General features: G+C 43.2%; 1 protein-coding gene across 2 annotated transcripts in view; it reads right to left on the reverse strand.

The window, feature by feature from the left end:
* MDGA2 (MAM domain containing glycosylphosphatidylinositol anchor 2) overlaps window positions 1-14,387 on the reverse strand; it is a 373,737-nt gene that overhangs the window by 22,429 nt on the left and 336,921 nt on the right. For both annotated transcript variants that reach the window (XR_010389253.1, XM_064511798.1), the window contains exon 11: window positions 4,877-5,054. Coding sequence is in view for 1 of the 2 variants with exons in the window: in XM_064511798.1 (XP_064367868.1) it covers window positions 4,877-5,054 (178 nt within the window). In the remaining variant the exon portion in view is untranslated. The remainder of the gene's footprint in view (window positions 1-4,876; window positions 5,055-14,387) is intronic.

Below are 14,387 nucleotides of genomic sequence, written 5' to 3' on the forward strand. Positions count from 1 at the left end.
AAGCTCCCTGCCTGCCTTTCAGCCTGGAAGGGATCAAAGCTGATGCAATTCCAGTCTGCTGGGGGTTTTACTTTGCCGTGATCTGTATTCCTCTAGGATACAACACACCAATGTGGCCAGAATGCGTTTTCCCTAATGCTTGCCCTTCTATTAGCGTGTTACATGCACCGAACTTTACGTATCTTTACATCGTCTTCCTCCCACAATGACAGTTAACTTAATGCCCTGTTTAGAAAACAGCCTGTTACACACTGGAAACCTCTGCCTAACTTCCAAATCCCATCATTCATGCCCTATTTGGTACCAGTTTTACTCTTCTGGGTCCCAGTCCCGCTGCTGGCTGAAGGCACTGTCCCTGGGTCTTACCCACCTGCACTGTCTAAGCCTATAACAGTTATACCCTCTTCTCTACAGAAGCTAGGAAGTTTCCAAACCTTTTGCTGTTTGCCGTATGGAAATACGCAGCTCAACTACGAAGTACTTGGCCAATGTCCTCTGCCCACCGCTGCCACAAGGGCTGGTTCTGCAAACTCAGCAGTAGCATTCCTGGGGGCTTTTTTCAGAGAAGGGACCTTAACTTGCTTGTTTAATCATTGATTAGCTCCAAAAATATTTAAACATAAGTGTATATATAAAACAGCGAGTGCTGAAGTTTTCACTGGAGCAGTTGGAGGATTTTACAGCCAGTTCCTCTCAGATAGACTGACACAGATTTATGTAAAGTGATGGAGATTACATTTGAACTGTTGCTGCAAGACAGATCTGTGCTGTACCGGCCGACAAAACAGGCATTAGTATTACTTAAACTGCCCCAATTGTGTGTGTTTGGCAGAGTAACATATGCAACGACTAAAGAACTTGTCAAGCGACGTCTGGCTCTAATTATTGGTGTCGCTCCTGCTGCAATGACTGCTCTTTTCTCCAGCCTTTCTCTGTGCAGAGGAGAGAATAATTCATGCAAAGTCAATGCTTCCACTCCAAAATGCTTGCACCATGCATGAGCATTTGGTCTGTGGGACTGGATACCGGCGTCTTGTTCTTCTGCATTTCCAGCTCCAGCTTGGGAAGGCAGGGTATGTTGCAAAGAGCTCATCGCTGAGGTTTTCCTGCTTGGACAGCCTCCTTACTTCGGGCATTCGGGTGGTTACTGGCAGGCTAGCATCCTGGAAGCTGCTATTTTTGCATATTAGCAATTTCCACATTAACCTCCAGTTGTGGACTTTAATTTGAAAGGTGATGTGCTCGGCATCACCTCCACAGGAGAGTAACCCCCCCACGAAAAAATGCCATAACGGGTAGGACTAACGTGGCCTACCTTTAGCTATCTACAACTTAGACAAGGCATCTGAAAGTGTCACTAGACTCCAGTCACCACCGAGATACGGACATGCCTAGAGGGATTCCCCCCAGCCTTTGATGGGATTTGGGCTTAGAAGGGATGGGCACATTAGTGATCTGAGCTGGTAGGGTCATGGGTTACATCAATGGGGATTTGGGAATGCTGGACCCTTGCAGGCTGCAATACGGGCTTCCAACAAAACACCCAGCTAATATGGGTTTATGATGGGTTAGCAATTCTATAGTTTCTTGGTGATTATTTAAGCATCAAAAAAAAAAAAAAAGGGTTATTATAATAACATAAAGCAATGGAGTCTCTGAAACACCACAGGAGGTGTTCAAAGCAGATTTTGCCCTAATTTTAGGCTTTTTATATATATATATTTTCCTGACTTTTGCAAAGGGCTGGAATGGTACATTAAAGAAATCTGAGCCAGCTTCTTGCACTGCGCAAAATAAATCTTCTCCAGTCTAGTAAAGCAAAATAGAAACAATACACTAGAAATGTCTTGTTGATTCTTACACACTTTTCAACTGCTCTGAAAAATCATTTCTGTGCAGAGCCCACACAAAACTGTCATGCTACAAAAGACAAGCTTGAGCTGTCGCAATGAAACATAGACAGTGCACAGCTTATCTATCCTCTATTTGTACAAAGCTGAAATTCAACCACAAAAGTTAATTCATTTATTAAAGGCAAAAGATACTGCTACCACTTTTAGCAACTCTAATTACCGTGTGTCCAATCTGCTTTTCACAGTGGCTGCACTTTTTAAAAAACGAGATGAAATCCCATTAGCCTGATTAAAGCTTCAAAAATTAAGAAAAAATGTTTGAGATGTGACTTCTTAACAGCACTGCCAATACACCAGTGTATTTTAAACATAAGAAAAAACTTTTTTGCTCTAAAGGTGATCAAACCCTTGAAGTGGTTGCTCCGAGAGGTTGTGGAGATATCCTTAGGGATATTCAAAACTCAACTGGATGTGGTCCTGGACAACCTGCTCTGGCTGACTGCTTGAGCAGGGTGTTAGAGCAGAGGTTGGATCCTTCCAACCTCAGTGATTTTGTAAGATGTTAGATTGTTATATGTTTCAAAAAATGTACTTTTAAAGTGATGGGGTGAGAAACACAGGCTGACACTGCGAGAATCCAGGGCGTCCTTCTCGGATGCTGAGTAAGACTGAACACACACACACCCACACACACACACCCACCCACACGCTTAAAATTCTATTGAAAATACGAAGATTCAAATGTTTTCCTCCTTGCTTAAGGTCAAAATTTAAAAAAGAATTGTAATGGAAGGGAAAACTGTAAAAAAAATTATCTTGGTTCTTTTAAGAAGCATTTACACATCTTTTTTTTACTTCCTGGGCAATGTTTATAATTATTACTTCTATCTAGGCAGACCTGCCTCTGTGCCTCCCGCTAGCCCATTAACTGCATTTCTAAGATTCCAGCATTTCCGATTATAGGTATCGAATTTGCACTATACTAATATACGTGATATCATTATTTTATAGCGGGAGCCATAACATCCTTAAAATAAGGCTTGTAATAGTCTGCTGGCGCTGCTGTCGTTGGAGGAACGCTGAGATAAAACGCGTGTTTGAAGCACGCAGAGCCTGAGTGAGGCTGGAGTCCCTTGGTAAAGGAAACCGGCTTTAGCTTTGTCTTATTGACTAGCATCTGGTTCACAATTTCTAAAACTGTGAGTTTGTAGACGCCAGAGGAATAGCACTGACCATAGCTCCGAAAGCGTCCCTCCAACTGGGGCACAACGCAAACGTCTTCCTTTCTCCTGGGCGGCTGGCTTTGGCATCGGTACCCAACCAACACGCCTGAAACATGATGTTATTCACATCTGTGCCAACGGCAGAGCCTAGCAGAAGAAATTGCTGTAGACAAAATACGCCGACCGCGTTGCCTGAGAATGATCTTTCTGCCAGCCAGAGGCTAGAAATGGAAATGACATAATGTTTCATTAAAAACCCAAATTCGGTGAGGTTGTAAGCCATGGCTGAGACCTCAGGGAGCCTCCTGAAAGCTGCCAGTGTGCAACCACCGTCTCCAGAAGAGCCTACGAAAACTCGTGGTCGAAGAGGAATTCCAGCAAAATGACACCAGTCTCTTCCTTTCCATACTCACATGTTGAGTAAACAAGTCCTCCTTTGCATTGTGATTTTGCTGATGGGAGCTTTGGGAGAGAGGTGCTTAGAAAACACTTTGCAGAAGGCAAAATCTAATCACCCACCACCATTGTATTAACTGTCAGACAGGCGAGCAATGTGCAATTACGCTCTTTTGAATTGATATTTAAGGCTATTTAATCTAATTTTTTCCCTTGATATTAGCAGAGTGCTAGAAATAATTTATAAGTGGATTGAGTAGGGTTGAGCTAATCATTGATCATGAATAATTCTACAAATTATGCACAAGAAATTTAAAATTTATCAGATTTATTCATTATTTTAAATTACCTGACAATGATTTTTGAGAGTAATTCTTGGTCTGCAGGTTGCCTTTGGGCCGTCTGCTGTACATGACGTCCCACTTCGGGCTTGCATAGATACCTGTATAGCACTAATCACTGTTGCATCTACCTACAGGTGCAGCTGGGTGTATGGCTGGCTGTTATTTGACCTGCGTATCACATTGCTTTTTTCCTGCAGGATTAGCAAGGTGCTCCATGATAATATTTAAACTTACACTTTCATGATACCACATTTACAAACATCTTCTCCTAGCCCCTGGCACACGCTTCTCTTTTACAGTTATAAAAACTTTCTGGTCAGTATATCAGATTCCCATTGCAAACTGCATGACTCTGGGGCTCTCCTAGAGATACCTGATCTCTAAGGGTCTTGCACACTCATGGTAATTTTTACAGCCAAGAAATAAAACAGTCAGTTATTCATTACACAAGTGCACTCAGAAAGGTATTTTAAGGTATTTTCATAGCTTAAGGAGTTGATTCCTGGTAATGCGGGGAGACTGAATTCAACATTGTAGGACTAATATGCCTTATCTATCAGATTAGAAGGCGCAGATCTGTGGCACAGCATGACCTTTGGGGTAAAATACAGGAATGCCCTTTTCCATTTGCATGGGCCTAGAAATGGTTACTGTTTTTTTTTGTTTTTTTGTTTTTTTTTAAGTCGTTCTCATCCAAATAGGAATGTCTCAAAAAAATGCTGATCCCAGAAAAAAAAAAAACACTAAAGCTAAAGCACTTTGATAACACCAAAACACTGCTTGGAGATCTCCAGAACACCACTTATTTGCTTTGTAGATTTTTTTGAAACCTCATTGACTTTCAAAGTATTCAGAACAAGAGCAAACTCTTCAAAAGGAAATATGTTTCCTATAGAAAGATTAATTTATTCTATTTTTTTCTTCTATTTCATAGAAATTTTGCTATGATTTTGGTTTTTTCCTTTTCAGACTCTTTTCCCTTTGGCTTGCGTTGAAGCCGAGCCGGCACGGGGCAGCGTGGAGGGGCCGCAGCCCCCTCCCTCGCAGGTTGCGAGCTTACCGCTGTACTTGATGACGCGGATGGTGGAGTCCCCCTCCCCGAAGCGGGTGATGGGCGTCAGCCGCACCTCGTAGGCCTCGGGCTTGATGAGCTCCGTGAGGTTGTAGGTGATGAGCTCTCCCCTCTGGATGTTCCCGTTGACTGTGATCTCCTGCTCCCACCACCGCTGCTGCCCAGCCTGGAAGCAAGAGGAAGAAGAAGGGTCAAGGCTCGGAGTAGCCGGGAGGTCTCATGGTGCTACGCCGGCACGTGGGCACGCCTGGGCCCCGGCGCCATGGGCCACCAGCTTTCACTGCTCATCCACAGCATCACGGGGAGCTGCTGAAAGCACATGGGAGAAATAAGCTAGCTGTTAACGACCTCCGCACGCAATTATTAGCTGTCCTTGCAAGCTCAGCAATGGATGGATTTTAAAGAACAAGTAAGTCAATACGAGCAAGCAAGACTCCGTTTTATTAAAAAAACCAAAGCATGGACTTCTGCTTCATAGAGCGAGCAGTGTTGTCAGCAGCACAATCTATAAGGTTTCTTTTATTTATATGCTTCACCTAGAAATGAAAAACACACCTAATTAAGAAGGAAGTGTTACAAGAAGAGAGTACCACGTTGTCTCTACCTTTGCTTTAGGTAGTTTACCGACAACTAGAAATCACATGCATTTCGGGCAGCAGAGTGACTTGCCATTTCAATATTACCGCAGATATGCTGCCTTATTATAGACAATACCTTCTGAAAACAAAGGAAAAAATCATTAATTATTTACCACCTATCCCAAGAGAACTGTATAGGTGCAACGCTGTTAAAATGAGATGTTCTCCTAAGCTTATTACACTTGTCAGGGCATTGAAGTTCTTACTTGTTCCATGTTCACCAGTACAGAACTTCATGTTTATTAAAAACGAAAACCGTTTTATCCCAAAACTTGAATTTGCAGACACAATAACATTGTACATTGAAAGAGCTGAAAACTAGTACTACATCTACAACATTTAAACCAAAGCAACTACGTTTCCAGTGATATTAGCAGATTCCAAGGCTGAAATTTATAGCGTTGGGAAAGGGACCAGAAAGAGCCCCGTGATGCTGCAGCCCAGCAGCATGCAGTCATTTTCCCAAATGTCTACCCAAGCAGCATGACCTTTTCTCTCTTTTGAGCATTAAAATGACCCAGGCTATAAGGCACAATATTAATAAAAACATCCTCCCCAACTTCGTCTGTACACAGCTGGGAACTGTGGAGCCTTCCTCTGTCAATGTTTCCCAAGGATGCTGCACTACACAGAGCTCCAAAAGATAAAGAAGATACTGAAAAAAAGTGTATTTATAGTGCATCTTTCAATGATCAGCCAAGCGGAGCTCATGAAAAATTTAATTTGAGCGATACTGTTAGGTACCAGCTCTTTGATAGCTCTTGTTCCACAGGTACCGAGAGCCAACAAAACGGACAACAAAACCCAAGGGACAGTTTAACAAAAATTCAGTCTTTTCTCCTTGCCTGTTCTTTACATACCAATGAGTAAGAACATGCCACAGGTATCTGATGCTGCGTACGGAAAATGCTGCGTATGGAAGAGCATGTGAAGGTCCAAGGATAAACATCTTCTGCTGCGACGCACGAGGCGAAACAGCCATTGAGTTCTCAGCAGCATCAAGTGCTCATAACGGAGATGCACAGAGCATTTAGCGTGGAAAAACACTGTGGGAACAAACGCCGAGGGCACCGGGACCTTTAATATACTTTGAATAATGCATAACACACCCTGCACCTTCACAATCTGTCAGAGAAACTTCCACAGCAATGAATAAACCCCGTCTCGAGTAGGCTGCGTTGTCCTTGAGAGCAAAGCAAGAAGTTACTAAGGATAATTATGACCAGATTCAGACTATATTTTTAAAGCGGTGCACGGGGAATAGGCTCATATGCATCTTATTGCTGGAGTCTCATGGGCGCATGCTCTCCACGTCTAGCTCAGGGTAACTGGGAAGCTGCTTTTGGATAAAAGCTCCTGCTCTATCTCGGTAATCGCAAACACGCCTTTGGCCAGAGCATATGCCAGCTGTTTTTGGAAACAGGAAAAAAAAAAAGTGAATGTTGCTAAATTTATCAAATTATAAAGACAGGCAAATAAAAGTATCTAATATTTTAAGTTTACATGCATTTTTATTTCTATATTTCTTAAACACAACTTCTAATTTTTCTAAACTCAACACAACTATTTTAAAATGTCCTTCAATGATATCTGAAAATGCAAAAATGATCAAAGTTAGCAATAATTTTTTGATCAAAGTGAGAGTTTGATAAAATTGATAGAATTTCATTCGCCCTCCTCCCCCCCGACATACAGAAACACTCCGCAGTGGGAAAAGACTCCCAAATGCCTGACAACGCAGACCAAGTGCTTTATTGGAAATACATACATGATGTTAAAATGAAAGCGATAAGCAAAAACTAACAGAAGTCACAACCAGGGAACAAATTTATATGCATCTCTTAAGGCCAAAAAAAACCCAAACAGACACCTAAGGTCTATTTCTTTTTTTTATTTTGCATGAGTAGCTCCTGAAAAAATGGAGCGATGACAGTGCCTTGGACCAAAAACTGCTCCACAGGCCTGACGAAGGCTACTGATGGTTCAAGAGGAGAAATCCCTGATTTTATTCCTACTCTAATTATTGCTGTTTCTTCTTTGCAATGGATTTCTAAATTTTTAATTCTATTTTTTTCAATGAAATTATCAAGGCAGAACAGACACAACTCTAACAAGCAGTCTCCAAGGAAGAGAAAAACTACTGGCTACGCCTCAGACGTGAACTATATACTACTAAACACAACTTCATGTTCCCAAATTGTGCCTGTCCCTTTTACTAATTTTAAGAATTAGAGAAACAGAGAAATCTGGAGAACATTACTTAATTTTCAACATTAAAAGATCAAGTTGTTTTCTGCAACAGACATCTTGGTGGATTTTTAGGCTGCTAGGGATCTATTTAAACATGCTGTTTGCCCATTACCTGCATGATTACTGTAATAACAACACTGTGTTACCAGCTGTGTGAACTACAACTGACTTTCTAAGTTATTTGACATTAAAGAGCCACTGCTTAGAAGTATTTCTGAATCCTTATACTGCTTTACAGTAAAAAGATATCTCTTATTATACCTACCAGTTGGACAAGGGGAGAAGAGAAAATTAAGCAAATTAAGAGAAAACAAAGCAAATATTTTTAATAATTAATGCTTCCACCTTCCAGTTTCCAGCTACCAAAACTAGTCAGGAATTTGTACCAAATCCGCTTGCTCCTTTGGGTTATCACCCTTTCCTACCACCGTGCAAACAAAAGAAGGTAAAGCAGCTCATTATTGGAGCTCAAAGCAAAACGGTTGGATTTTCCATTTCAGCATTATGCATCACAAGGCAGCCCTGGATACTGGCATTTCCCCATAGGAAGCAATGCACGGCCTTTTGCATGGCCATCAGCAAAAGCCCCATTTTAATCCTCAGTTCTACCACAGAAACCAGAAAAAAAAAAAAGAAAGGTATCTGGAAAGGTGACTTGGTTCGACACAAAGCATCCGTCCGGCTGATGAGCCCCGGCACGGTCACACTTGCACCGGTGCACTTGGGCATGGGAGGTGGCCTCCCGAAACAGCCGTGCAGAAGTCCCTGCGAGGGGCTCACACGATGGCCCATCACACGGCATCGCTGCCCCATGCTGAAAGGTGGCATCACGGCCTGCACCGGCGTCCCACGGCTCACTGGGAGCCCCACGCGGGAGCTCACCCATGGGACACACCAGCTTCCAACTGTATGAACCACCAGGTCCTTTTCATCCAAGACGTGGCAAAAGGGAAAAACAAAAGTCACATGTATACAGATTTGGAGAGCAATGCAGCTGGCTGGAGACACGAGGAACTTCTAGCCTAACACTGCTGAAGGTCTGCACGTGGCTGAAGTCCCTGCCACCCACGCTAACATGCCCAGGCCCCTCTGAAAAACAGCACGGAGATTCCTGCGTTGCACAAGGGTGTTCAAGCTCCTCGCAGGGAACCGTGGGAGAAACTTGCAGCCCAGGTCCTACCTTGGACGCACCTCCAGCCCGTGGAGCCCCAACGCTCTCCATGAAAGCACTGAGATGGTGGTGGCACCTGCTCAGCTCCCACCTCCCCATTGCTCCCCAAGCATCTTCACGGCAGCTGAAGGTGGTCCAACCTAACAGCAATCCCCAGTTGTCCCTTGGTAGAGACACTCCCTAGCATGAGGAGGAGCCCACTCCACATCACCTGCTCCCTCCAGACTGCCAAAGCAATGCTAATGGGTGTACGCAGCTGCTGGAGCTTGGGTGTCCATCCCATCCCTAATGCTCAGGCTGCGCCTTTTTATATTGAAAAGTCAAGATTTACTCTTCAAAGAGAGAATACATAAGCAAACATGACTGTAAAATACCTGACTGCATGTCTGCTTGTGTGCCCAGAGCTTCAAACCTGCGAAGAGTCTGGGTTTGCTTGAAAAAGAGTTTTTGAAGGAGAAAGATTCTTACAACCAAAACAATTTTCCTTACACGGATAAGGGCAAAACACACTTTCGGAAATTTGCTTTGACCAGGCTGAAAGAAGAGTTTCCTAATAGTTAGTGAATACTGGTAAAGCACTGAGGAAAACAACATATTAGCTCCAAGAGCACTTATTATCCTGATCATGTGTCTAACCTATAATTAATTTAATACATCATATCTAAGTTTAGTCAATCCAGAGCACAATAGGCTTCACAGGGACTATTCTTTTTTTCCTACTTACCTTTGAATATTTAGAAATCTGTCTTTCCTAAAGCTAAGAGAAAAGCAAAATGCATTTCCCAGACCTCAGCGAAAGGGCACTGTAAAAGTGGGGTAACATTTCATGGCAACAGGCTGAAACTACCTTCTCATTCCTGCCAATAAAAGGGTATTCACTCCCTGCCTGCTGCTGAGAAATCAGCCAATGCTATATTCTCTAAAAGGCTTGAACATATAGATTTCTTGAGAAATTAATCCTAAGGGATGATTAAATATTGATTGCCTATATGCACAGTTATGTTTATAAAAAAATAAACACATCCTTTGTCCATTGTACTTGGCCTATTGATTTCAACCGCAAATATCTCCATCGACTCAAAAAGTCAGACAAGCATCTCTTTAATTAATGACAGATGGATGCAGTGGAAATTAAACTATTGTATAGCCCTATAAAAATCAGTGGCATTATTTAAAGTCATTTATTGCAAATTTACAACAATGCCAATGTATTTTCCTTTAAAAAATGGATTTTTTTTTTAGCTAGCATTGGTTAGTTCATGGCCAAATACTTCTTATCTGCCCTTGAGGGAACACTCCTCTTAACGGATTTTGCCTCATTTCCTCAGCTCTCGGCCGTTCGGTGCACGGGCATCGTCGCTGGATCTGCTCCTGCTTGAACTAGTGCAGCATCGGGAGCGGCTGGGGACATCATCGGTGCCACCACCGTCACCACCCAGCCCTGCTCAGCGGGGCCTCGGCGGTGGCAGAGCGGAGGGACAGAGCTGCATGTGGCCTCTGCCTTCCGCTAACCGCAGCACTGCTTGCAGACAAGAGATGTGCCAGTTTATGCCATTTTAGAAAGCATCTAAAGCAAAACAGTGGGCACAATCTCTTGCGATTAGCTAATGCCTAATTCCCAGGAACGACTGTAGGCATGTAATGGACTTTCTTCCTAAAGCCTTTTATTAACAATCATTCACTCTCTGTATTTGCTCCCACCATTCATTTCATTTATTTTGTGCTTGCAACTTTGTGTAATTGGTTTTATTTGGTATGCAGAAAAGCATCAGAAATTATTGTCTTTTTTTTCTGAAAAAAACTAAAAGTCCCGGAGTCTTTAGTAATTATGAGCTTGGAGTCCAAAGATGCAGACTGTTATAAAAGCAGGTTTCATGGGTTATAAGCTAATGGATGAGTGGTTCAAATGCCAGAAACATCTGTCCACAATCCAAATTTCCTGCCAAATATTTAGAAAAAAAAAAAGAAATGGGAGCAATTTAAGAAAAGCTAGCATGTAAAAGCTGAAAACTAGATGATCTAACAATTAAATCCTCTTTAAACATATATTATATCTAAAGTTTCAAAAGCAAGGCAGGAAATTCTAACCCAGGAAAGGGTAGACGTCATTTCTGTCAGAGTAAAATCAAAATACAGTGCAGGTATATGCTCAAAACTTGTTAATTGCAGGATGAAATACACTGTCTCTTCTTTCTTTTAGTGTTTTTTTAATACAAATGAATGATTAAAATTATCTTTTAAACTCTGAGTTGCTGCATTTCCATCCACTTTTTTGGTACACCATAATTTAGGGTATTTCATGGCTGGAAGGTCTGTATTCCTGTTTCTGTACTTTTAACAACCATATATGTGGAGACAAAGAGGGAACTATGTGTTTAAAACAGGTATGACTTCCTTTAATCAGAAAGGCAATAAAATTTGTGTCTAGTCCCTTTTTTCTTTCTAGCAAACTTGATCCATTGCTGAACATGTGTGTATGTATATATGCATATTACAGCTGCGCTATGGCATGGGCAGAACGTTACGTGCTCCATTTTGCAACCAGTGAATACGTAACCTTCACAGAAAACTTTACCTGCACTTGTCCTTAGTCAAATTTTGTAAGGGAAAGACCTCCGCGGGATGGCCAGACCGCACCTGAAATAGTCTAGTGTTCCCTGGAGCTCCACCGACCACAGACCTGCATGTGGATTGCAGACGAGGCCACTGCCACCAGCTACTTCAGAGCCATTACAGAAAAGCACAAAGATATTTGATATTTGGATATATGAAGCTCTAAGGCAGGGTCCAAAACTCTCCATGGGAGCTGTGGGTCTGCTCCGGGCGGATGATACTTTCAGGAGTCTAGAAACTGAGTGACATTTGGGACCACCTGGATGCACTTTGAAAACATATTAAGAAATGTCAAGGAAACTCAGCATAAAGGGCTTTATGGCCTTTTAGCACAACCCCCTGAATTCACTTACATTCTTATCCTGACGTGTGATGTGCTGTATGAGCTTGCTAATTTATTGCATGAGCTTCAGACTCCCTCCTGTGACCAAACTCCGCTTTATGACTGAGCATTTAATGAAACCAGCGACTGGAGTGTTGGCCACCTTCAAAGACTCATCAGGGGACAAGTACAAGGATGCTTTGAAATACAAAAATTTGGAACAATCTGAGTCAAAAATGCTGAAGCCAAGTCCAAAGCTGAAACATATTAACGCTGGAATATTCTTCAGAGAGCTATTAATGATATTGAAAAACATTTCTTACGTGCAGACATCTTGGCAGACCTCAGCACCTTCAGATGCAAGTAGGAGGTGACCACATCTACTCAGTGACCACGAGGAAAGACGGACAAGGCTGCACTCCTCTGTCAACGTGAGCACTGAGCAAGACAGTAACAACAGGCCGTGTGGAATCACAACCCTGAGAAATGGAAACTTTCCATACTCTCTACACTGCTTTTTCCATCAATGCTACATGCAGGAGGATTTATAGTCACCTGAGTTATATCACAATATACAATAGCTGTTCTGCCCATGTCACACATTTCAATTTTATTGTTGATTATTTTGAATGCATCCCCACTCCACGATTTAAACCAAAAAAGCATCTCTTATTCTGTCATAAATGACAGATAAATGCAGTGTTGTACCCATCTGCTAACTCTGCTCAGGGTGCCAAAAGGGATGTAGGTGTGGGAGGCCACACCTGATGCTGACCACATTCTCCATTGGCACCCAGCAAACTCTCTCACCACACCCCCAGCGACACCGTCTTCTCTGCGACCTTCTGCAAAAACATCTGTTCCAGCTCACATGCAGCGTTAAAGCTCACTTGAACAGTATAGTTCATGTTTTCGGATCACCACAGCAAAGTTGAATACCAGCTATTTCTCTGAGCTACTGTTTCCTTTATCATTTTGGAACTCTTTGAAAAGTTATCCACAGGTTGGACAAAAATGTGGACACTTTACTTGCTCTGGAGATTCTTCTCCAATTTGAGCTACTAACAAGACCAGCATAAAAACCATTTAGAAAAGAATAATCTTTCTTCCTTTGCAACTTACTTAGTGATAAAAATGAATCCAAGGCTGTAATGTGCAGCCCTGATCTCCCGAAAGCACAGTGACTATCTTCAGCGTTATCACCATTTGAGAAGTCCTAACCATCTTGGGTTTTACTGCACCAATGTCTGGCTTGAAATTCAGCCCTGCCGTGTCTCGGGGGAACAGTCCCAGCCCCTCAGGCCAGTGTGCACACGTAAGGTGGCTCTTGCACTCTCTGCACCAGTCTATAGGCGCCTTTAGAGCCTCACTGACTTTTCGAATTTGAGAATTTACACTGCACCTGATCTAACATGCTGCCTGTAAAGTTACGTGTGAACCACTTCCCTCATCAGAGGAGTGCTAAAGGATTTTCAGTGACTTCTTATGCTATTATGCATTTGCTTGGCACATGCAAACCCATTTGCTAGCAGCCACAGCCAGAAGGTGCACGGCTGATACCCGTCAGAGCGCGTTCTGCTTTGCTTTGACAGAGGTGAAATCTGGCTTCACTTCGCTTCTGCCAGGGCTCTGGCTCTGCACCTTGCAGGAGGGGCCGTGGCTGAAGCACCATCTGTTCCGGGGAAAATAATTACTAAAAAAGCAGCAGGGGTAGCGGTGGAGGCGTTAGCCTTAGCAAGAAACGTCTACACTTCACAGCACCCAGGAGCCAAGGGCCAGGGCTCTTCGCACACGAACGCAGAAAAAAAACACGGTTTGAGGTGTCTTCTCTACCAGGAGTGACAAGAATCACAGCGTCACCATCTGACTCCGGTGTGGGACACGAGCTGGGAAACTGAACCCAGCACCACGCGGGTGGGGAAGGAGGCAGCCAGGGAAAGGAACCAAGCCGTCTTGTATATGCAAAGAGGAGACCAGGTAACCCACACTGCCGAATGGTTACGGGCCGTCCTTCTCCCAAAAACCGTGAGAAAAACAGACTCGGGATCAGAGCTGCACGGGAAAGATTCCTGGAAACTGCAGACTGCGCACGCTGTCACGGCAGGCCCTGCTCATAGCCCTCTTCCCCGGGGGCCAAACAACCTTGCAAAAAAGTGTATTTAAGCAAACGTAGCGTGGGAGGTGCTGTCTTTCAAGAGAAAGATGCGCTCAAAGCTCTGAGCACTCGCCTCAACGAGGAAGGGTTTAAAACTGCATGAAGAATTGCCCTGTTGCCCTCACCAGATTCAGAAGTAATTTCTTCCTGCCTAAGCAGAGCAAATTCGGGCTCTTTTTCACTCCGTGTACTTCAGTGCTAAATGGACGCCGCTCTGCCCCACGACTTGGGTGAAGGGATCTCGCCTGGTGGAGTCATCAGTAAATCTCACCGTGTCTCTCTTATTTAAAGGCTGTATCACCATGAGCCCTTCAAGTGCAGGGACAATTTCACAGTCTAATCGAAGGAGT

This window comes from Dromaius novaehollandiae, chromosome 5 (assembly GCF_036370855.1).
Source record: "Dromaius novaehollandiae isolate bDroNov1 chromosome 5, bDroNov1.hap1, whole genome shotgun sequence".
Lineage (NCBI taxonomy): Eukaryota > Metazoa > Chordata > Aves > Casuariiformes > Dromaiidae > Dromaius > Dromaius novaehollandiae.